The 24,972-nt window shown below is 39.2% G+C and overlaps 1 protein-coding gene across 3 annotated transcripts in view; it reads right to left on the reverse strand.

The window, feature by feature from the left end:
• The window catches only part of LOC122549912 (adenylate cyclase type 1-like), a 290,855-nt gene that overhangs the window by 72,409 nt on the left and 193,474 nt on the right, over positions 1-24,972 (reverse strand). For all 3 annotated transcript variants that reach the window (XM_043690132.2, XM_087987226.1, XM_043690134.2), the window contains 5 exons: positions 22,921-23,062; positions 15,756-15,911; positions 10,833-11,027; positions 1,497-1,594; positions 1,320-1,404 (listed from right to left, as the gene is read on the reverse strand). In XM_043690132.2, the coding sequence (XP_043546067.1) occupies positions 1,320-1,404; positions 1,497-1,594; positions 10,833-11,027; positions 15,756-15,911; positions 22,921-23,062 (676 nt within the window). The remainder of the gene's footprint in view (positions 1-1,319; positions 1,405-1,496; positions 1,595-10,832; positions 11,028-15,755; positions 15,912-22,920; positions 23,063-24,972) is intronic.

A 24,972-nucleotide genomic window follows, 5' to 3' on the forward strand; every position in this document is an offset into this window, starting at 1 on the left:
GCCCTTCATCAGGAATGAGACTTGTGAGTTGGGGGCCTGAGAGATAAATGGGAGGGGAGGTCAGGCTGACAGGAAGGTAGCTGACAACGCAATAGGTAGATGAAGATGGAGGAGAAGGTGATATGATGGAGAGGAGGGCACAGTGGATAGATGGGAAAGATGATGGACAGGTCAAGAGGGCAGTGCCGAGTTGGAGGCTTGGGACAGTAATAATGTGGGGGGAGGGAAAATGAGGTAACTGGTAAAATGCACATTAATCTGGTGTGGTTGCAGGGTCCCAAAGTGGGTGTTTAGGGTTTGGCGATGGAGGAGGTCCAGGACCTCCATGTCCTTGGTGGAGTGGGAGGGAGAGTTGAAGTGTTCAGCCACGGGGTGGTGGGGTTGGTTGGTGTGGTGTCCCAGAGATGTTATCTGAAATGATCCGCAAGTTGGCATCCTGTCACCCTGATGTAGAGGAGACCACATCAGGTGCAACTGACATAGTAGATGACATTGGTGGAGGTAGGTTTCTGTTGGACGTGGAAGGATCCTTTGGGGCTTTGGATGGAGGCGGTGGGGGGGGGGGCTGTGTGTGGAGGGGAGGGGGGAGAGGGGAGAGGTGTGACCACAGGTTTTGCACTTCTTGCAGAGGCAGGGGAACGTGCCAGGAGTGGGGTGAGGGCTGGTGGGGGTGCATGAGTCTGTCAAGGGAGTCACGGAGGGAATGGTCTCTCCGGGGTGGGGAGGAAAATATATCTCCAGTGATGGGGCTTGTTTGTGGGTAGTGGAAGTGGCAGAGGACAATGTATGCATTGTCACAAAGAATCATAGAATCCCTACAGTGTGAAAACAGGCCCTTCAGCCCAACAAGCCCACACCGGGCCTTCGAAGAGTAACCCAACCAGACACATTCCCCTACCCTATATTTATCCCTGACTAATGCACCTAACCCACATACCCCTGAAAACTATGAGCAATTTAGCATGGTCAATTCACCTAACCTGCACATCTTTGGACTGTGGGAGGAAACCGGAGCACCCGGAGGAAACCCACGTAGACATGGGGAGAATGTGTAAACGCCACACAGTCACCCAAGGCTGGAATTGAACCCAGGTCTCTGGCACTGTGAGGCAGCAGTGGTGACCACCTAGCCACCGTGTCTCCCTGGGCAGAAAGGATTCTTAATTCAATTGCAAGAGTATCCCAAGTTTTTTCGAATTTGAAGCACTCTCTTCATAAGCTATGAAGAAACATTGTGGATCAATTTGGGAACTGATACCAGAAAACATGTTACATGGATCATTTAATACTCAAAATTTGTAAAGTAAAACCTAGTTTACCTGCACTCGAGTGACATGGAGATACATAATACAAGCAACCAGGAAACAAATGCAGAATACTAAGAGGACAAGGACCACCGTGCTCCTAAATGAAAAATAGGAAACAAGTTTGTACTTGTGAATAAATAGCAGGTTTGAAAGGGCAGTTATATTAAAGAAAATATAAATATTACTTACTGCGGTATTATGAGAAGATACAGAAGACCAAATAAGGCAGCAAGTATCAATGAGAGGATGACTGCACTTGTAAAATATTCATCATGAAGTTGATGATACTGTGAGTGGAAGAGTGAAAGAAAATCTTAATTATGACTAGAAAGAAATCACTATGCATCCACCCTAGTGTATTTAGGGGTTAGACAAATAAAAGCAGTAAAATGTTTATTTAGAAACTGAATGCACTTAATCAAAAAATTATTTCAAAATAAGACACAAGTATCGTTTTTCTTCTGAGATAATGATTATTGTTTACATACTGGCTTAGATTTTGTTGTCAACGACAAGTGAATGTTTGCCATCCCTATTGTATTTTCATTTGCTCAATGATTTCCTTATATTCTGTAATTTCTAGGCATGAAAGAACTGAAACAGCAAGGATCATTGGAATCTGCGTGAGAAGAGCAAGCAACAATGTATCTCATTTGAAGACTCCTCAGTGAATTACAAATGCATACCATTAAATGTGCATTTATATCCCCAATGCCATGGGAACTATGAGTGCCATTATGATGCCAAAATGAAGAGTGTGTGATGTGTACACACTTTCAATGCAGTCAGCACATTTGGGAAGAGTAGTAATGGAATATGTGTACTAATGGTTTTTGGAATATATGCTGAAAACATACAAAGATGTTCGATCAAGATATCATAATTTAATACCAGTTTTGCCATTTCAAACCCATGGTCTCATTTTCAGATCTAATCTCATATCCATAAACATGTGTTCTGCAGTAAGATGAACCACAATAACCATTTGCATCAGACTCTGACTCAGAATGAGGAGGAGAACTCTTTGCAGGAAGCCTTATCCCTTCTTCTTTGAGCATTTATCTCCCCGAGGTCAGCAGCAGTGTGTTTCATCTGCTCTCTGTGGAGAAGATGCTTACAGAACACTATCAATTTTGGCAACCAGACCTTCAACTGCAGAACAGGGTGAGGTTGGCAATGCTAGTGACAGGGTCAGAAACATTGTAATGTCTCCCAGATCCATTGCTGATCAAAGAGATGACAGACACTCCTTACGTGAGGTGAGAGGACATTGTTTTCGCTCTGAACAGTGTGCATATAACTTTTCCAGGATTACTACCCAGGTAACTGCAAGCTACGACATCAGGCTGGGAAATGCCTGCTATCCTGGTAGCAATCCTGTTATTTGAATTCTGTGTTAGTTTGCCATTCCCTCAAACTTTTAGCTCCTACTTTAAACAAGAGAATGACTGCTGCACCACAAGGGTGATCAGTTTTGTACCTGCCTCAAGACTCAGGATCCCATGACCAAACCATAAATATCTAGCATGTACACAGTGAGAGCCCTGAGGCCAGGAGTCAGATCATCGAGCAGATCATCAAGGTGGTGACGCAACACCTAGTTCACTGCTCTGGAGGAGTTGCATTTCTTGTGTTATTTGTAAGTAACACAGATTAAGTAGCATGGATTCAATTCACTTGAAAATATCATGCAAGTTAATTGAACAGTTCAGATGATAATTTGCAGTTACTCTTGCTAGCATACTGTTGCTGGACTGGTGTGTCTGCTGAGTGAGTGCCACAATGTCACGTGTATTTAAATGATCAGTCTCCCACTGGGTTTACAGGATAGTGAAGCTTGTACTAGAATAAAAGGAACTCAAATAGCAACATCTTCATTTCCATGTTTCAGCTATACATGTGTGGACAGTGGAATTTTCTGTCCAATTTACTCAATAATATTGACCTTATCATTATTTTTGCCTCAAAATATAGGCCACAGATGCAGAATAGTGAATAGTTTGTACAAATTAAAACATTAGATCACACTATTTGAACTAGCCACTGTTAATGAGACATTTATGGTCTTAAATGCTGTATTTTACCATGAAAGAGGAAAAAGATAAAATGTTAAACTTTTGGCAAAATTCAAGGCACTTAGTACAGAATGAAGAGCTGAAAAGAAAACACAAACTCCCACAAAATATTGGAGAGTTCACAGTAATCATTTTTTTTCAAGAAAGCAAACAACTTAGGCTATTGCTTCCGTGATATATGTCATATCTGGATAGGTACTGGTCTATTCAGAACATGGACAGAGCGAAACTTATGTACACTGATAATGGGTTGAGCTAAAGCAATGCTGTAATATGTGCATGTTAAAATCAATGAGTTCAGATTTCCTGGACTTGAACTAGCCATACCATTAGTTATTGAAGGGAATATTAAAATGGTTCATCTAAATGCAAACTCTGACAAATCAGTGAATTCTAGTAATGAACCAGTATCTATTTAATCAAAAAAAAACATCTCAGACTGGAAGTGCAAAATAATTTAGGAACATTATGATCTTGAAAAATGCTATCTTTATCACCTTTGATTGAGTTACTGCCTTACAATATATTAACAACCTTCCATGATTCTTTATGGCAGATTTTGCAACATAAGTATTTGGTTTTGTTAGTTTCTGGCATTATCATATTGTTATTCTACTGCAATAAAAGTGCTTTGGTGTTCAGTAAACATTATTTTTCTCTAAACAGACAAAAAAACACACACAAGAGGAACCTCAATTATCCAAATTTCGGATTATCTGAAGAAGATCTCAAGGTCCCGATAGAAACATTACATCAAAGAGGTATTTTGTTTACAATGATTAAAAGTGAACTCAGCTTACCGAAATGCTGCCAAGAAAAGTCCTGGACATCGATGCGTGCCCAGGCACCATGTCCGAATGACTGACCACCCGCCCCCTCTCTCCCTCCCCCCACACTTTCCCTGGAGTTCTACATGGGGGGCGGGGAGTTTACCCTGAACTACCCCCTTTCCCCAGATAATCTCTCCAACATTGTCCTGTACACTTTTGAGACTCACCCCCCAATGGCAGCAGCAGTCTTAGTGTTGGTGTCCAGCAACCCACCCCCCCCCCAAGCAGTGCACTGGGGGCAGGGCGGCCTGGTTAGCCTGGGGACAGGGGTATGGACAATAGTCAGACAACGGGTGGGGGCGGTGTTGAACGGAGTTGGTGGGCGGACAAGAGGGTGAGGGTGGGGACTGGATGGGGGGGGGTTGGTGGGAAGCAGACGGGGGGGGGGCAGTGTTGAACAGGGTTTGGGGGTCTCAGTGTTGGATAGGGGGTGGGGGCGGGCATTCGCATGTGGTGTGCTGCTGCCTAATTTCCTGAGCGGGGAGCAGACATAACAGAAAACTCAGAGCCCCAGAGGAAAGGCATTGAACCAATTAACTGAATAATCAATTATCTGAACGAAATAGTGCCCGCCCATCTCATTTGGATAATTGAGGTTCTTCTGTATTCCATTGTCTGATAACATCTTATTGCATTGTATTATACAATCTCATAAAAGCCTGTCCTTATGTCAAATTGAAGCAGCAGACAGAAAATAAATGGTGTCAAGGCTTTGCAGTGGAAATCAGTGGAAAACCATTTTGATTTTCATTCCATTAACAAAATAAGCAGTGATACATACTTCATGAATGGTAATGAAATTTTGAAGAATTAAGTTTACAAAATTCTCATGAATCAGCACTGAACATGTCCAACCTGTGCCAAAAAGCAATTTAAAAAGCCAATCAAATATTGGACAGCATAACCAAACACAGAACAAGTTAACAGAACAGGTTATCTAACTGTGCAATTGACTGTTCAAACCAGATGTGCAGTACTATTCAAGTCACTAAGCCACAAGCAATATATATATAGGCTTTGGCGGTGGTGCAGAAATGTAGCATAAAACAGATCCATCATATCATATGTCCGCATTATCAAGAAAACTCACATAACATGGGCTTTTCATAATGAGACATCTAAGAGATGAACCTACGGAAGTATATGATAGTTAAAAATTTGGGAAAGGCAACTCAGGAACACTGAATTAAAATGTGGCAGGACAAGATGGCCTCGATTCAAATTACTAAAAGGCAGGTTTTGAGCTTTTATCAGAAAAATATCCCTTTCAAACAAACAGTGGAGAGGTTGATTAGTGGGACCAGCGTTTATAATAATGTGAGGTGGTCTTATTGAAACAGACAAGATTCTTAGGGGTGTTGGCAGGGTAGATGTGGAGATGTTGTTTCTCCTCATGAAAGAATCTTGGACCAGCGAGACCTTCTCAGAATAAAAGGTCGTCCACTTAAGAAAGAGGTGAGGAATTTCTTCTATCTGAAGGTAGCACATCTGTGGAATTGTCTCCTGGAGAGGGCTGTAGAGGTGGGGTCATTACGGATATTCAAGGATGAAAGAGACAAATTTTTAACCAGTAAAATAATTGAGGATAAACTGGAATAAAAGGGAAAATGAAAGTATGGGTTATCAGTTAAGCCAAGATCTCTTTGTATGATGGAGCAGACTAATGGGCTACTTCTGCGCTTACATTTTGTAGTCCTATGGACCAACAGATATGTCGTTGAATCATTTAGCAAGCATCTAGATTATGCAATGGGAAACCTCAGGGCCAAATGATCTTCACCTTCTTTAACTAACTTGCAGACATATTTAAGCTAAGTGTCCAGGCAGTAAATGTACCGATGAGCTAGGTTGTAGAACACTGATAAGTCGATCATCAAAATCAGGCTCACTAGTAGATTTACTTCCTCTCTGTTTGCTATGTAAAGGAAAGTCTGGTTTGAGAAGGAGCTTGCCTGTTCAGAATTTGTAGAAATCACAAACCACAACTGTATACTTATAATTTTGTACAAATAGTAAATGGGAGAAATAACCCCTGTGTTTCTTAACCAATTGAGCAGCAATATATCAGCCAAAGTTCCCATAGTTTTATTAGATTAGATTAGATTCCCTACAGTGTGGAAACAGGCTCTTCGGCCCAACCAGTCCACACCGACCCTGAAAAGAATAACCCACCCAGATCTGTTTCCCTCTGACTAATGCACCTAACACTATGCGCAATTTAGCATGACCAATTCACCTAACCTGCACATCTTTAGACTATTACTATGCAATGAATCCTGCTTGAATGTTCATGCGTGGATTTTACAAAATTAAAAAATACGAACAAAGTTGCCAGGCAGAGAAAGACTCAATTCTCCACTTCCCAACCACATTCCTCATCATTTCACCTCAACTTTTCATCACCATGTATTTTCCTTAAAGAAGTAAAAAAGAAAATCCAGAGCCAATAAGGGGAATGAATACTTTGGAATATTTTGTTGCAACATTTGCATGAAACCCTTTGTGATCACAGTTATGGTTTATTTGCAAACAAAAAACTAATTTATTTAGTCTTTATTTTAACCACAAGACATTTTCCACACAGAAATCAATCTGTTCAAGCAAATAAATTACCCAATTAAGCAAAATTGTTTGAAACAACAAATGTGTTTTTGATTAAAATGTCATACGGTATTCTTACATGTTACTGCAGAGAATCAGAAATTCAGTCAGACAACCTTCTAGATAACTTGTGAGCAGAAAAGCAATGCCAATATAGTTGTGATTTCCATATCGCCTTTAACTTACTTTGACGGGATTTCTACATTCTGCTTCACCAAAGATTGCAGCAGGTAATTCTGCAACTTGGGAACTAATTACAGAGTTTTTTCCTTCTTGTCTTGCAGGCACAGACGTAACTGAGTTATAGTATCTCACCATTTTTCTACACGAATCTAGACAGCTAGTTTTACCAGAAGATGTTTTACAATCAAGTAATGGGTTCAACAGCAACTCATGTGCACTTTCAATTTAGGAAAAAGGATAGCAATCAGTACTGACAGATGTTTCCTCCACCCTCACCAAGAGATTTTGAGAAATGATATCAGGTAGGGGGTTGGCGTGAGTGGGGGAATGTTACACAGATGACTATATAAGTAGAGGGTTAGTTCAGGAAATGTTTCATTTGGGAAACTGTAAAAGCCCACTCACATCTTCATTTTTGCTGCAAGTTGTGCACCCCTTCGGGATGGGTGGGTTGTCAATCGAGGGGATGTTAATCCTTCAATAACAGCAATTGTGATGTGAGTTTATGGTGTAATATTTGGTTCATGGCTGTTCTGGAACTCATCAGTGAAAGCCAATTGAGAGCATTGCAATAAATGAGGGGGCTGAAGTCTTACCAATGAGCACTCAACTGCCTTCTTACCTGCTTTTCTAAAACAGCTTTTCACAATATCTGTGATGACAAGGTACACAGTTTGGTGATTCAGATCCCTAGGCAGGAGTGGGTACTGCAAATGCTGGAGACTAGAGTTGTGCTGGAAAAGCACAGCAGGTCAGGCAGCATCCGAGGAGCAGGAAAATCGACATTTCAGGCAAAAGCTCTTTCCTGATGAAGGGCTTTTGCCCGAAACATTGATTTTCTGTTTCTCAGATGTTCAAACCCCTACCCCAGTGCTGAGATTCTCTTGGCTGAAGTCTTCTTCACATTTGGATTCATGAGGACATGGCCAAAGACTTAAGTTCATGGATAAAATTGACCCTTCAGATGACAAGGTGATATTTGGAATACTTATTGGGGTGCAGTGCAGGGAAATGGATGAATGCATGTGAAATGGAAGTGCTTTGAATGAAGTTCCAATTATCATGTCCACATTCACCATTATTTTCTCTCAGTCACATCCATAATTTCTTGTCAACAATGTCTGCAGAACATCTTTGCAGATTATTAGTGAAACATGTCCACAGAGGGCCATATTTTGCCACCAAGTCATCCTTTATTTACACGTGGAGTGTCCTTGACATTGATCCAGCTCCCTCAGAATTGGCTGTCAAGAGTGAACAGAACCTCTGACACTTCTGTTTATCTCTGTCAGGCAGGGCTCCTTGATTGGACCAGATTAACAGCCCCAATTAGGGTACTTCCATTCTAAGAGGTCCACTTGGCTAACATCGTTTCAATCACTCCAATTAGGTCCATGAAATATCAAACTTTGGATATTACTCATTCTACTTAAGGTGACATTAATTGTCTTTGGGTCAATGGAAGACATCTACATGCACACTCATGATTGCTTTCTTTTATTCTCAATACAAGACTTTGGAGATGACTTCATCACAAAGTCTATGATACTATGTCATCCATGCTTAAGCTAGACTCATCCAATCTCTCAACGAGCAAGTAATTCAGACTCACTTTGAAACTGTGCCATCAATGGGGGTTAGATACAGCTTAGCAGAATGTGGATAAGGCTGTAGCCTCCAATGTAAACTGTGTCCCTGACTTCACAATTAGTCTTGCTCAGATATAAATTGAGAGTCACCAAGTGAAAATCCAATAAATTGCCAATATTCACCCAAGAAATTACAAAGCGCACCGTCACAAAACCTAAACAAGTCATTTGATCGTCCACCTTCAGAAGAGAGTCAGCTCATTGGAATTGTTATTTTCATCATGGAAAACTTGATTCACCTCTTGAATGATGCCCCCAATGAGACAAAATACATGTGAATGCATTAACACAGAAGGAGAGCAACAAAGACCTATTTATCGGCCTGCGGTGTAACGGCAGCGCGTCTGACTCCAGCCGAGTAGGTTGCGTGTTCAAATCGCATCAGGTTCCCTCAAGCTCAATTTCATCTCCTTGAAAGTGGAGTCGCAGGTGGATAGGATAGTGAAGGCGGCGTTTGGTATGCTTTCCATTATTGGTCAGACTATTGAGTACAGGAGTTGGGAGGTCATGTTGCAGCTGTATAGGACATTGGTTAGGCTACTGTTGGAATATTGTGTGCAATTCTGGTCTCCTTCCTATCAGAAAGATGTTGTGAAATTTGAAAGGGTTCAGAAAAGATTTACAAGGATGTTGCCAGGGTTGGAGGATCTGAGCTACAGGGAGAGGTTGTATAGGCTGGGGCTGTTTTCCCTGGAGCGTCGGAGGCTGAGGGGTGACTTTATAGAGGTTTACAAAATTATGAGGGACATGGATAGGATAAATAGACAAAGTCTTTTCCCTGGGGTCGTGGAGTCCAGAACGAGAGGGCATAGATTTAGGATGAGAGGGGAAAGATATAAAAGAGACCTAAGGGGCAACTGTTTCATGCAGAGGGTGGTACATGTATGGAATGAGCTGCTAGAGGAAGTGGTGGAGGCTGGTACAATTGCAACATTTAAGAGGCATTTGGATGGGTATATGAATAGGAAGGGTTTGGAGGGATATGGGCCGGGTGCTGGCAGGTGGGATCAGATTGGATTAGGATATCTGGTCGGCATGGAAGGGTTGGATCGAAGGGTCTGTTTCCAGGCTGTACATCTCTATGACTGGATTGGTTGGAACTATTTTCACTGGAGTTCAGAAGAATGAGGGGAGTGGTTGCATAGAAACCTATAAATGTTTAACAGGATCAGACGGGATAATACGAGAAGGATGTTCCTAATGACCACCAAGTCCAGACCTGGGGTCACAGTCTAATGATAAGCGGTTAGACCATTTAGGAAAGAAAGTGGAAGAAATTTCTTCACCCAGAGAGTTGGTGAGCTTGTGAATCCTCTGCCACAGAAAGTAGTTGAGGCCAAATCATTGTACATTAGGGTGTTCATCCAATTTTTGAGCGTGACTAGAAGGGACAGGCATGACCATACACAAAGGTAAGTGGGACTGACAGTGGTGGATGAATGGATGGGGAGACAAAAATTACACTGACAATGTACGATAAATTGGCACGAGGAAGAAAACAGCATGAGGAGATGGGGAGATACAAGGGTGTAGCTGAATATGGCAAAGTTTCCTGCCTTGTTTATGTTAATAAATTGCTTCTTGTACTGAATCAAGGAAGGTGGTGCTGTGCTCCTGCTGCTGATCTCTGGACTAACTCAAGCAAGGCCGCCTTTGAGCTAACTGCAAGATTCTCCCTCATGTCATTAGGGAAGATTATCTCTCTTCAGGCATCCTTCAGCCTCCAGGAACCTGGGAGTGCATCCAGCTCAGGGTAAATGAAGCAGAGTGCAGCCTTTGCCTGCATTGACTTCATAGCAGCAGGCTCGTGTCTCCTCATCCTAACTCTATCAACCTGGATGCTTTTGCTGTTTCTTTAACCAGAGATGAAATACATATCATGATCATGCCTACTGATGTTAATTAGGTACAAAGCTGAAAGTAAAATCATAATTAGGTGGGTCAGTTAAAAAGCCGCTGTAATTATGCGTGGATTTTCACTGTTCCATTTGTTGATATTGACACCAACCCCTTGGAGCCAGAATGATTGACTGTAGAGCAATCTGTGCAATTTACTCATGGATGCTACAGGCAATGTAGAGGATGCACTTAGATAAAAACTGAGAAAATTATTTGGTTAACATAGACTTCTATGCACTATAAAACACATTGTAGGTTTACTTGGTTTTATTTTAAAAAAAAACTTACTTTCTGTTCCCTTTCAGTTTGTTTGTACTTTAAGGTAACAAAATGTAAATCTGCCATTTCAGACTCTGTTTGCCGAGCTTCAATTAACCGGCTGATGTATCGATTCACCCGTGTTCCTGGAGCATTGTGCATAACATTTGCAGAGAAAGATGATCGGTTTCTGACTTTTTCAGATGCTGTCCTCAAGGCTCTTCTCTTTGTAAATAAAAGAAAATATTTTAATTTGTGATAGGTGGAAAAAAGAGCAGTTTTCAAACCATACCATTTTTTATTGCTCCAGTGCAAAACCCTCTCATCCAGAGAACAGGATGGGAGAGAGGACTTCTTCTTGCTTCATCTGTTTAGTCGGTCTTGATAATTTCTTCATTTACTTTAGCAACCAAGTAATCGCCAGATAATAGTTTCAACTGTATTGGATGAAATGGTGCAGCCTTCCTACCTTTACCTGAACTTAGTCAGCAGAATGTTACACATTGCACTAAAGCTCTCAATGGAAAGAAGTAAATCAATTTTAAAGGGTGAAGAACCCATGGATGCAGATTTGTTCCTGCATATTTTCTGTGTCGGTTATGTTCAGTGAAGAACAACAATTAAAAAGACAAATAGAAATAAATGTGATTTATATGATTTCTGTCCAGGATCAGTACTTTCTATATTATGCAGAATCCGTGAAATCTTCATTGACACCATCTCAAATCAAAGCCATTAAGGTTATGTTAACGTTAAATGCTAGATAATCATGCATATTATCCACCTACTTAGCGACACAGATAAGAGGCAGCGGACTGTCTGCATATGCCTCCTCCCCACCAAAGGAGAGTCAGTGGTCAGCTCATAGCTAAATAAGAAACCCAGCCTTCAGCTCTAATGTGCTGTGAGTGGGCTGGATTGGTGCATGCATACCCAGGCTGAACCCAGCCAGATAAGTCAACATCATTGGATGGACTCAGAGTGGGTGGGGGGTAGGGTGGGGTGCGGTGTTGGGGGGCGTTGCAGTGAGTTTTAAAATCTAGGCATGCAATTGTCTCCTTGGGCTTGGAGGGGCAAGGCAGTTACTTTCTGATGCACAGAGGGCACCCTCCATGTTTAGTATCCCTTTTCTTTCTAATTAAAACACTACAAAAAAAAACAAGCTGCCCACTCCAATCTGCTCGCCTGCCCACACTGACTGTTCTCTGTGATCACTACATCTGATCAGTAATTGTGTTTTCTGTAACAATTCCTTAATTTAGAAGAGTCAGCCAACATCTACACCTTTTGTTATGGGGGAGAAAGGAAATGGCAGAAGTCATTCATACCAGATTGTCTTTGTCACTGTGGAATCTGTTGTGTCTTGCCTTAATAAATTTATTTCAACATCTTTGAATTGGTTGAAAGGTATTGCAGCATTTTGCTCATATTAAAGTCAGGTCAGATAGACTGAAGGTGAAGTTGCACCACTGAAGAAATTGTTTCCTTCAACAAGGAAATGTGATCACATTCACCATCCATGACAAAGCTATTTGTTTTGTTGATTTGCTCATTTTAATGCATCGTATCCTCAAATTAAAACTTAAAGGATCTTAAAGAGGATAATTTGTGAGCATTTTGGGGGTACCTTCAGTATTGCTGTGTATGCACTTTGCACAGAATATTGGGCATGGTTCCCAGACATTGAACAGAGAAAAGGCCATGTCAGAGCATTGCATCAATGGTCCATTTATGTAACGGCCGGGGCATGTATTGGGAGTTCTGAAGTTATCTATATACATATGGTAATGAGATCTCTGTTAAATCAAATTTTTAAGCAACATATAATAGAAAATATTTAATGTGGCCTTTTAAAACATATCAAATGGGACAAAGCCCAAAATTACAAAATTATTTTTTGAATCCCAATTAGGGATGAAATGGAGGCAGACAGAGCTGAAAGGTACTAGCACTTTCTGGTGTGCAGGTTTCCCATCATTCCCAATGTTAGTTACTTTAGGGGAAGCAGATTTAGGGCCCAGAAGCATCCATAAGATGGACAACCAATGAGACTCACTAACAGCCAGTCAGTCTACATCTCATTTATGTGACAGGGTTGCAGTTCAACCATCTGGAGATGATTAAAAATCACAACACCAGGTTATACTCCAACAGGTTTAATTGGAAGCACACTAGCTTTCGGAGGGACGCTTCTTCATCAGGTGATTGTCATGTCATCACAATCACCTGATGAAGGAGCGTCGCTCCGAAAGCTAGTGTGCTTCCAATTAAACCTGTTGGACTATAACCTAGTGTTGTGTGATTTTTAACTTTGTACACCCCAGTCCAACACCGGCATCTCTGAATCATCTGGAGATGGGCACCCAACTGCAGGCTGGAGTGCCAGCTATACAGACAGGCCTACAGCCATTCCCTATCTTCCATCATATGAGTCCAGACAAAGGCTTCTCTGTAAAGAGATTCTCATCTCTCTTACCCTGCGACTCCTAACTTCAAGAGCCTGCCTGTTGCCTTAATTAGCCAAGGAATATGTCACTATGTAGGAGAAGGATAGAACAGACATCTTAGAGTATGTTAATAAGCAATCCAACAGTCCTGATAATAAAATTTTGTAGTCGTATTTTCCACTGGATCATTTTATAAAAATAAAAGCAGGAAATAATTTTGAATGTAGAAAATAACCTTTTAAAGATGAGGGCTTGATTTTCAGGCACACATACTGCAAACAGAACAACACCACCCACTGTCCTTCAACAAATTAAATCATTAGTTTGTTGTATTTATACCTACTATAAATTTGAAGGTGTAAACTGTCTTGATAGTCCTCATTATGTTGTGCAAATTGCTTTTCTCTCTTCTGACAGACCAATTCTTCAAAAATCTTTGAAATAATGATTCAGTAAGCTCATAAGAGCTGCTCAACTCTAGGACTATTATTTTCACATCTACATTATTGCATTCAGCAATGTAGTCTAAACACAAAACAGAAAAGTTTTCACATGTGTTGTCAGCCATGTCACCCAGATTCAATGCTACACAGCAGGCTATAAACACTCATGGTATTGTGCAGATGAAGATAATGGCAAAGAACTGAATTAGCCTCAAAAGCAGGCAAAGGGATTGTAATCCAAGATTAACTGCATCTATTCATTCTGATTAAACAGCATATAAAACTTATTGCTGTCCGCTGATTTAAATAATACTTGTGTGCTGCCAGGCATACCATCTATGTATTGGCCCTTTACAAAGGGACCCACCTTTCTGTCAAACAAGTAAACCAAGATGTATTTAATTGCTTCTCTGCAGGTTATCAGGATAGGCTCTACATTACTACAAAGACTATTAGGAGTGTTGTACAATTGCACAACCAAGCACAGGCAGCTTGCCTTAAGGCTCAATGCTGCCACAAATTCTCCTTATGATACAGAGTCTAAAGGCCTGTTTAGTTAACAGTGGTAGAAGATGAAATACTTATATGTCTCAACAAGAAAAGGTAGTTCATTGCTTGATAGCAAGAGATATAAATTACAGAGCTTTAGTAATTATGTATAATTAGTCAATCACAACCAAGGATGACAGATCTGACCCCCTTCTGGAGCTGAAGCAAGAGGCCTTGACTTTTAAGGTTCTTGTGGAGCAACGATAGGGTCCCTATCTTTGAACCTGTTCAGGGGTTTCTTGAAACAAAGGGACAAAAAAAAATCTTGATGCTCAGAATTCTTGTGCCTTTGCACAATTTGGTCTGCATAGCAAAATGTTATAAACAGAATAAACTATCACCTGATCCACAGAGATATCAGTGAATTGACAGGTTTTATTTGTTGTGTACTGTAAAACATGCGATGGAATTATATATTAGTTTCAAAAGATAAAATCTATTCTGTGCTGGAGTTCAATTCTTCACAGAAATGAAATAGGATGGTCTTATTGCAATCCTCCTTAACCCTACATTTCAGGCAAAAGAAACATTATATTCCTGCTTTAGTCATGGTTTCATTTCATTATTTCCTCTTCTATGTTCTTTCATCGGTTGCCTCTCAGCAATAATTTTTTTTTTAAATCAGCAAGCTATGCAGATAGATGAAGGTAATTAGAATCAAGAGTTCTCCACTACCACTGTCACTGCATTGGCTTCACATGGGCTCTACCAGGTTTGATTTCCACTGAAATACAACATTTATGCCAAGTACTGCAATTTACATTCTGACCAAAAAATGTCAAACTTCAACTGCTGAAGGCAAAATTTATGGAATGCCAGTCAGTTTGGCCTTCGACCTGTCTAGCTGGATGAGCAACATTCTACAATAACCTATTAAGCCACATTTAACTGGCAATATAAGAGAAGCAAATAATTTACTTAGAAATAACTTTTGTAAATGTTCCACTGTACCTTCATTGAAAATAAACAATTTGGGAAACTGAAGTGTGTTCATCTATGATGTCTGTGTGTCATAAATTCTATCACTTCAATAAGTTATTTAAAGTATTGTATTCAGTCATCTACAAACTAACAAGTCCTTTTTACCGTCTTCAATTGCCGTGACTTAAATATATGAAACTCTTCTGATAATGTGATTATAGATTTAAATATCCTAATTTGTAGCAGGACCCTATATTTAGATTCGAATTAGTATCTTCCTTTTGCTGATGTTAATCCACATCTGTGCAGTGGTCTTTCAGGAAATTAATAACAAAAGCTTCAGTCACTTCATGCCAGCTGGGTAGGATGATGAGTGGAGAAATAAATAGCAGCTTTCAATCAACACAATGAGCATGCTGAGCGATTCTATTACAGAAGAATATATAGAAGGCAATGACTTTCAAAAGAAATAGGCTGGAAAAGAGGAAAACAACACTTCCTCATTGACACATTTCCTTGTCAAACATGGATCTCATGAGAAAAAAAAGTCAGATACATCAACAAAATTTGAATAAAATTGTTCCAATGCTTACCTTGTCATCATCCTCACACGTCATCACATTGGAAAAGGGTATTTCAGCTTTGAACATCTTACGACAGTGCATCAGTTGAACAAGTAGATAACAGACAGTTTTAAATTTCATCCTTTTTGCTGGTTTTATGTCTGATAGAATCAACCCAGGAAAAATCTGCCGAAAAAGAGAAAATAATTAATACTAAACATATGTGTAACAAGCAACATAATGCAGTTTTAAGACAATGTAATATTTACTTTTAGAGGCCTTCCTTTCACCTTTAAGAGCTGAATTCCAATCTAATTCAACTTTCTAACTCTCTACACTATATGCTGGCTGAAAAGACCAAAGAAAAATGCAAAAGAGATATGCAAAAGATTAACATGATGGGGAATGGACTGATAACTAGCAGGTGGAATGTCAGTAAGTCTATGGTGATAGCTTTGATAAAAAGAAATAACAGCAATAGTTATACGCTGAATGGAAGTATGTTTGATGTTTTGGAAGAGCAGAGGGTTTGAGCGCACAGATGCACACAACATTAAAATTAACACTTCAGGTTCTTACGGCTCTGAAAAGAATACAAATCGAATTCTATTTTTTATTGCAAGCGGCCGACAATTAAAAAAACAAGTGCTAATGATCAACTAGATTAGTTCTTACTAATAACGCAGCTAAAGCCATGTGCAAATTACAGAACATACTTCCACAGGGAATGATATTTAAACTTGATAAGGGAACATACTGATTTATTATGATGCTACATGCTATCAAAATCCACACAAAAAACTTAGAGGGGTTTTAACTGTAACAAAATAGATTACTGGTCAATATAGTACAATTATTTAAAATTATGTAAGGAAGGCATCAATAGATAAAATACCTTTTATTTGTTGAGTCAAAAATATGGAGCTATAGAATGAACACAACTAAATATAAGATTTATAAGACTTACAAGGGATCAGAAAAAAACTCTTCACACAAAGAATTGTGAGACTGTCGCATTTGCATCCAGGGTTAATACTTAGACACAAACTATCAGCCTCTAGTATTAAATTGCACAGATGGATATAGGAGAGGGGATTAAAGGATTATGAGAACAGGGTTAGTGAATGTGATTAGATCTATTTGCTAAGCATGAGCAATGACTAATTGAATCAAATGGCCTGGTTCTATGTGGTAACTCTATGCATTTTGTTGTATAACTTGAGCTGTCTCAACCGTTTTGTAGTAAGTAAAAGCCCAAAGCACATAACTATCCACAAGCCAATACTAATTGACATCAAATTGGCAGACCCACTAAAAGAGCCCATTAAGTTAGTCAGTATTTGAAATGAGAAGGGAAACGTCAAATTGATGCTGGAGGGATTGCTGTTCACATGCATGTTGAAAATACATTGTTGATATATTTTACATTTACATTACATTACATTACAGTGTGGAAACAGGCCCTTCGGCCCAACAAGTCCACACCGACCCGCCGAAGCGCAACCCACCCATACCCCTACATTTACCCCTTACCTAACACTACGGGCAATTTAGCATGGCCAATTCACCTGACCTGCACATCTTTGTGACTGTGGGAGGAAACCGGAGCACCCGGAGGAAACCCACGCAGACACGGGGAGAACGTGCAAACTCCACACAGTTAGTCGCCTGAGGCGGGAATTGAACCCGGGTCTCTGGCGCTGTGAGGCAACAGTGCTAACCACTGCACCACCGTGCCGCCCAATTAGATTAGATTCTCTACAGTGTAGAAACAGGCCCTTTGGCCCAACAAGTCCACACCGCCACTCCGAAGAGAAACCCACCCAAACCCATTCCCCTACCCTATATTTACCCCTGACTAACACTGTGGGCAATTTAGCATGACCAATTCACCTGATTGGTGGGAGGAAACCGGAGCACCCGGAGGAAACCCACGCAGACACAGGGAGAATGTGCAAACTCCACACAGACAGGAAACGAACCCAGGACCCTGGTGCTGTGAGGCAGCAGTGCTAACCACTGAGCCACCATGCCAAGGAGTTCTGCCACATGACTAACCAATACCATTTTTGACTTGAGTGTTCAATGATAAAATGGATGATCTGAAAATATTCCATTTCCAGCCTTCTTTGTAATTTAAATATCCTTTCCTAAATAACTCCTGCTGCTACCTCTCAGTGAACATTGAAATGCTTTTTTCTGTGATATTGCAGCACATGGGTCAACAGATGAAAATCTGAGTCTTTTCTTATTGAATTCCCCTCTCATTTCCACTAAAAGGTTTGGTGCACTGTGACATCTCCCATTGGGATAAAAAGCAATTTCTAGGTGTGATTTACTCCCTGTATAATGTAGGCACAAATATCTTTTATACAAAATTACTTGTATCATGTTACACAATTTCTATAAATATTTTATGCAAGTTTCAAACCTAAAATGATTAAGAACACTGGCTTTACACAATAAAGTATAAACCAAACAGATCTGCTCACTAGGAGGTAGAACAGCAGAGAAAAGATAACAATCATTCATAGACTAAATTACACATTGCATCTTCTGTTTATGTGACATAATTTCACATACTTCAAAACTTCTGAAAATCTTAAAATTATTACTAAGATTAATCTGAGGTATCTTCATCCATTGACATTTCCAAGGGAAAGTTCACTTGCTCAGTTAATATAATGATAATTTTATACATGTACAATTCAATTGGTCCGACGTTGTAATGTTTATTGTGCCCTAACAATAAGTAGGATTGAATGCAGGCACATGAAAACCTCCCCATAAAGAAAGTGATTCATAACTGATCAAGAAAACTGACTCTAGTTTTGATGCAGAGCAAAGAAGGGTTCAACTTCAACCCCTTCATCATCAAATGCAAATAAACTCCAATATGGCACATTAATAGTAAAATAGTGAACCTTTGACCTCTGTGTGATTAACAGATGCTTTTGCAAATACAAAATTTATAAGATTGTGTTTTGGGACTTTGTGTAGTTGAGGGTAAAAGAGAAGGTTGAATGGGTCACATGAATTTCTTTGAATACTAGCTAACAAAATACATTGGTAGCTTGTTTGTTGAAAGTTAAAGGTGAGGCCCAGGCTGTTTTAGTGTGAAGAAAATGCAAGAGGTTCACATATCGGAACAATGATAAAAATATCTGTACTGACTATGAGCAGATGATAGAAACCAAGTCCAAGGGGCGCTGTTAGGAATCGTTGGACTATAATATGATAATATGATAGTTTTAAAATAACAGAATTTAAGAAGGAATGGATGAATTTCTCTTGGGAAAATTTTTGGAGAGCAATGCAACTAATTCCAGAAACATTAAATTCACAGAACATTTGGAAGATTACAATACATTGACCAATGTTTTTACCTATCCAAAGAAACTACTGTGACTGCATGTCTTGACTCCAAGAGGAACAAAATGGATTGTTGATAAGTAATCCTACATATTCCAAAATTCTATCACCTTCTTACAGGAAAACAAAAACATTTTCCATATTTTCTAAATTCTTTTGCAACTATTACTGTTGACTGTCTTTTTAGTCTGAGAATCCTGCACACAGCAAATCATTTCTGCATCCAAATTCTTCTGAATTATAATAAATATCTTCAGTCAGTTCCCAATGATCATCCTCTTCTTTACAGATATAGATAATCTTATAAACACTGTTCCTAAATAATTCATCCCAAATATACAGAAGTCGTTCTTGTATCTGTCTAACAACACTCCTCCAAAGTGCCTCTCTTGTATTCCAGAAAACAATACTCCCGATGTGACATCATCAAAACAGGATACAACGTCAGCATGGTAAAGGGGAATAGCTTTAATCAGTCTTTATGAAATTCTTTAGAACAAATTAACTATTATCATCTGCCTGTGGGTTTATGAAGGATAACATAGCAACATTTAACAACAGTAACAAAGAACCACATGGCTTCAACTTATTTAGTTTAATATCTACTCCTCTGTTACATTTAATAAGAGGACGTGCACATGATAGTTAATAATTTTGTATATCTGTTGCCAAAGATCATAAGAAGTAGGGATATTTGCTAATGATTGTACTGTATTTAGCTCCATTCACAACTCCTCATAAAGTGAAGAGCATAAGTCTGCATGCAACAGACCTGGACAGCATTCAGGCCTCAGCTGATAACTGGTGAGTAACTTTCGCCATCACTGAATCCCACATTTTCAACTGGGGATTACCACTGACCAGAAGCTTAAATAAACAAGCGATAAAAATATTTTGGCAATAAGAATAGGTAAACGTTTAGAAGCTCTGTTGTAAATCACTTAACCTTACTTCTTTAAACCTGTCCACCATCCAGAAGGCAGAAGTCAGGACTCTGATTCACTGTCCTCAATTAATGCAACCACAACTACATTCAAAAAGCTCAAGTCCATTCAGGACAGGTAAGCTATTTGATTGGTATCTCATGTGTCATCTTAACCTTCACTCCCTCCATCACTGGTAAACCATGACTACAGTATTCCAGTTACAAGAAGCACTTCAGCAAATTATTTTGTTCTTAGTTTATTGAGTAGGGGATGCTATATGACTAGTAAATTTGGATCAATATCTTTTATGTAAATAGTTCAACATCCCTAGACATTTCACATCACAGTTATGAAGAAACATTTACACAGAGCCACATAGGGCATTAAGGACAGGTGATGAAAATCTTGGTCAAAAAGATATGTTTTAAAATTAGTTTCTGAAAGGAGGATATAAGTGACAAGATCTAGGAAGGAAACTCCAGAGCATTGTGCTTAGGCAGTTGATTGCAAGCACTCCAACTCATGCAGCATGATAATACTATTAGAACATAAGAACACCAAAACATCAGAACTAGCGGGAATAGTCCCTCAAGCCTGCTCCACTATTCAATAGCTGATCTAATCTCGGCCACAATTCTACTTTCCTGCCTGCTCTGTTTAATCCTTTAAACTGTCACTAATGAAAAGTCTGCCTATCATGTCCTTAAATTTCTTGATATCCCAACATCTACTATACTCAGGATAGTGAATTCCACCGTTTCACTACCCTTTAACAAAAGCAATTCCTCCTGTTTTAAATTTTCGATTTTCCTTAGCCCAAAACTATGACTACTCATTCTCAATAGCCCCATGACTTGAAACCTTCAATCTACTTCTTTGTCAATCCTATTTGACATCTGGTAAGGCTCAATGAGATCTTCTCTCCACCTTCTAAACTCTAGTGAGTATAGGCCTAAACTATTCAATCAGTTCTCATTAGACACAATAATACTTTATGTCGCATTATAGTAGAGGTAGGAATCTTGTAAGCTTAGTGGTGGTGTGGTGAATTGAACTCTGGGTATTGTGTGGCTGGATGCACATGACTGCTCCTGAAATTGCTATTCAAATTGCTCAGTGGCTGCATGTTTTGTTTCAGAATCAGGATAAATCTGAGCTTTAATCCTGGTCAGTGAGAAATCCTCTAGGTGTCAATCCCTTCTGAAGTCGAGTGCATGACATGTTCTCTTGCCCCAAACCTCCCAGGCTTTGGTTGTCAGCTAATTCTGTTGCTATAGCTTCTTTCTATAGATTTTCCATCATAAACAAACTCATACTGCCGAGTTCAGCAAAGAGGATCCTTCAAGCAACAGTTTTACTCTGCTCACTGGTGAATATTTTTTCAGTTTACTTTGTATTTAAGTGTGAAATTTTAAATGGGAGAAATTAGCCCAATATTGAAACAAATTACATCCTAAAGTAAGTTATTTGGTCCATGCTAATTATAAGTTAACAAGCAGGTAGCAAACAAAAATATACTTTCAGAAATGGTCTCATGACATTAATTAATATTAGGCAGGAAATTAAGATTGATGATTAATTAATCATGTGTGCAGTGGACTTAATGCACACATTAATTTATGCTCTCTTGAGAAAAACGTTATGACCAGCTTTTATTTCTGAGTATATGTAAAAAAAGATTCCGAGGGGAATTGACAGGGTAGGGGAGGAGAAGTTGTTCTCCTGTGGGAGAGCCCAGTTTTAGAGTAAGTGATCACACATTTAAGACCAAGATGAGGAGGAATTTCTTCTCTCAAGAGTAAAGTAAATTTGTGGAAATTTTTACCACAAGAGGGCTGTCAAGGTTGGGTCATTAAGTATATTCAAGACTGTGATGGATTGATTTTAATCAGTAAGAGAGTCGAGAATTATGGAGAAAATGCAGGAAAATGAAATAGAAGCTGATCAGATCACCCATGCTCTCAGTGAATGGCAGTATAGACTTGATAGGCTGAATGGCCTACCCCTACTCTGATGTCTTATGTTCTTATGGTCATAAGAAATGATAAACACAACTGGCAATAAATCTCATCAAACTATTTCAAATCATATCTGGAATTTACAGCCAAACTCCATGGAAGATATGTTTTTGCAGTTAGTATAGTCAACCCTTGTATTCTGAATTAATTTAAGTTCTAGCACTTGCTATCACTGAGCAGACTTCTACGTCCTTTCCTAGTCTGAAGTAAATCTAATTTTTCAAAGTGATACACAATAATTGCACAACTGGAATTTAAAGTTTCCAGTTATATTCATCTTAACCAGGTTGAATAGAATGAAGTTTCATGTTTTAAAGAATCTATCCAATATGACTTTAAAGTGAAAACTAGTGGTTACGCAAAAATCAGTCCAAGAAACAGTTTTGTTTGGATGGTTCTGACAGGAGTAGGTTTGCTGCTTCTGAGGATGTACAAGAATTTAGACTGCTGACATCCTGTTCAACACGACATCCATGTAACACATGCACACACACATGCACTGAGTTTATCCTCCACTATCCACAATCCCACATCCATCCAGCTTTCCTGCTCTTTCACCATTGGTAAATAGCCACACGCCACCAACTTGGTGATTGCAGTTTGTTCACATCATAGCGATGGGAACAAGTCTCAACGCAGTTTAAGCCTCGTGCTCACACCAACAGGAAAAGGACAAAGATCACTTCTCTGGCCTCGTGACCATTTTGGGCAGAAATTGAATATCATCTTCTGTGGTTTGAAAACACGACTAAAATGCTAATTTATTAATTATTCAACAGAATTCTGCGACTAGAATCTCAGTCGCATATTGACATTTCAATGTTATATTTTGCAGGCTTAAATCTTAACTGTGGATCCATAGATCATTTTTTGACTCACTTTCCTTCGATGAGAGGGCACGATGAAGAAGGTTTCAATGTTATGCTTTTTAAGGAAACTGTTTCTCTCGTACCCATATCCCGCTTCAACTTCATAATCTCCATTCAGGCACTCCAAGGTGGTCTTTGTTATATGAACCTTTCTAAAACCAAAGTGAAGACATTAAACAAAGGTAATATTGCAGCCAATCACTATTATTAGCATAAACAAGCAAGGTGTCTTCACCTGGGAGTTATGAAGGCCCCTAATTATTGCTGTCAAGTAATTAGAGATTTACAGAGCCTATTGGTGTTTAACCTGAACAATTACAAAATAATGGCAACAATGCCATTTAAAAATGCTGAATCCTGTTTAGGTTTTGCTTCTTTTCCTGAAAGCTATGAGTAACTGGACGTCAAAACTAGCAAAGTATTGTAGAAAGCATCATCAGCATTGCAGACACACAAGACATGAAGCAAAGATGGATTTTTAAAATATAGCATGGGGTACCTGTTTATCAAAATGGTGAATAACTGAGCTTGTGAGTACAATTTACTAATTTGTCAAAAAATTGTTACACTATTTTGAGATCATACATTCAAATTTTAAAAAACATTCCAAACATACATTCATTTTGAGAAGTATATTGTCACAAGTGGAAAGGGAATGACTGACTCTTGTTATCCTTGACCAATCTCTCATTGACATTTACTGTCATCAGCCATCTTATCTTGTACCCATTAACTGATAGCTGACACCTCGCCTGGCTTGGCACTATGAGTGACAGTAGCATTTTATTCTTGAACAATTGATAATTTAATGAAGGAGGTCATAAGCAAAATGGAAATTAAGTCTGTAGCACAGGTGAAAATATGTAGCTGGGCCAGTTATAGGAAGTTACAATATTGTTTCCTTCCATTACATTCTCTTTTATGTCACTCTCCATTTGGTCTGTCCTCAATAGATACAAATGTATTTGGAAGTGAGCAATTAGAACTGGCGTAATATTCCATGAGTACCAACTATTACTAACTCACTGAACTTCTTATCCTCATGCAGGTTAATTTTATATTTACAGTCTGTTCTGATATTACGTGATAGTTCGTTCCCGTGAGATCCCGCGTTATAAGAAAATCGTATAATAGTAGCATCATTTAAACCAATTAGACCAGAATCACATTATAGCCAATACAGGTGTGAAAAGTTCACATTCTACAAATAATGGTCTGAATTCTTCAATTGAGCTGTAGTCAATTCGCATTGAAGAAGCGCGCATTATAGCAGAACTAACTGTATCTGTCAGCTATGCCATTAAGGGAGCTCGATAGAATGAGGGACATCTGAAGTTGTGACTCTTAAAAAGTAGTTCAATCATTCCTGGTATTTACTTTATTCTTTGTTTAGTAGATGTTGCTAAGATACTACACATAAAATTCTTCCCCATCTCTCCAACACACATGCTTGTACTCACAACATGCACACGTGGACACATCCATGCACACACAACACTGTAAAAGGTGGCAGTCGAGGTGGGCAAATAGAGAATTGCAGGTGGGAGTGAACACATGATCAAAGGTCAGATTTTAAAACAACAAATAATGTGGCACACTCAACTACAATATATTCCAGGACATTTTGTTTTGCCAGAAAATGGTAATGTGTCACTCCTTTGTCTTGTAGTTACATCTATCATGAATGAAACAAAAATGTTATACTATGGGAAGACATATGATTCTTAGGGAGCTTCACAAGGTGGATGCTGAGAGATTGTTTTCACGTGCGGGAGAGTATCGGAGAAGACAGCATCATTGCAAAGTAACGAGTTGCCTAGTTAAGACAGAGATGAGGAAGAATTTCCTTTCTCAGAGGGTAGTGAATCTGTGGAATTCTTTAACCCAGATAGCTGTTGAAGCTCGGCATTTAAGTGTATTCAAGGCTGAAATAGACAGATTTTTTTTATCAGTAAATGAACCAAGTGCTGTGGGAAAAGGCAGGAAAGTAGAGCTCAGAATTTAAAAAATCAGCCAAGATCTCATGGATGCTGGAGCAGACTTGATGGGGGCAAGTGGTTTT

The sequence above is a fragment of the Chiloscyllium plagiosum genome, unplaced genomic scaffold (genome assembly GCF_037043375.1).
Source record: "Chiloscyllium plagiosum isolate Xiang-an unplaced genomic scaffold, Cpla_swu_hap1 HiC_scaffold_5, whole genome shotgun sequence".
NCBI classification, from domain to species: Eukaryota; Metazoa; Chordata; class Chondrichthyes; order Orectolobiformes; family Hemiscylliidae; genus Chiloscyllium; species Chiloscyllium plagiosum.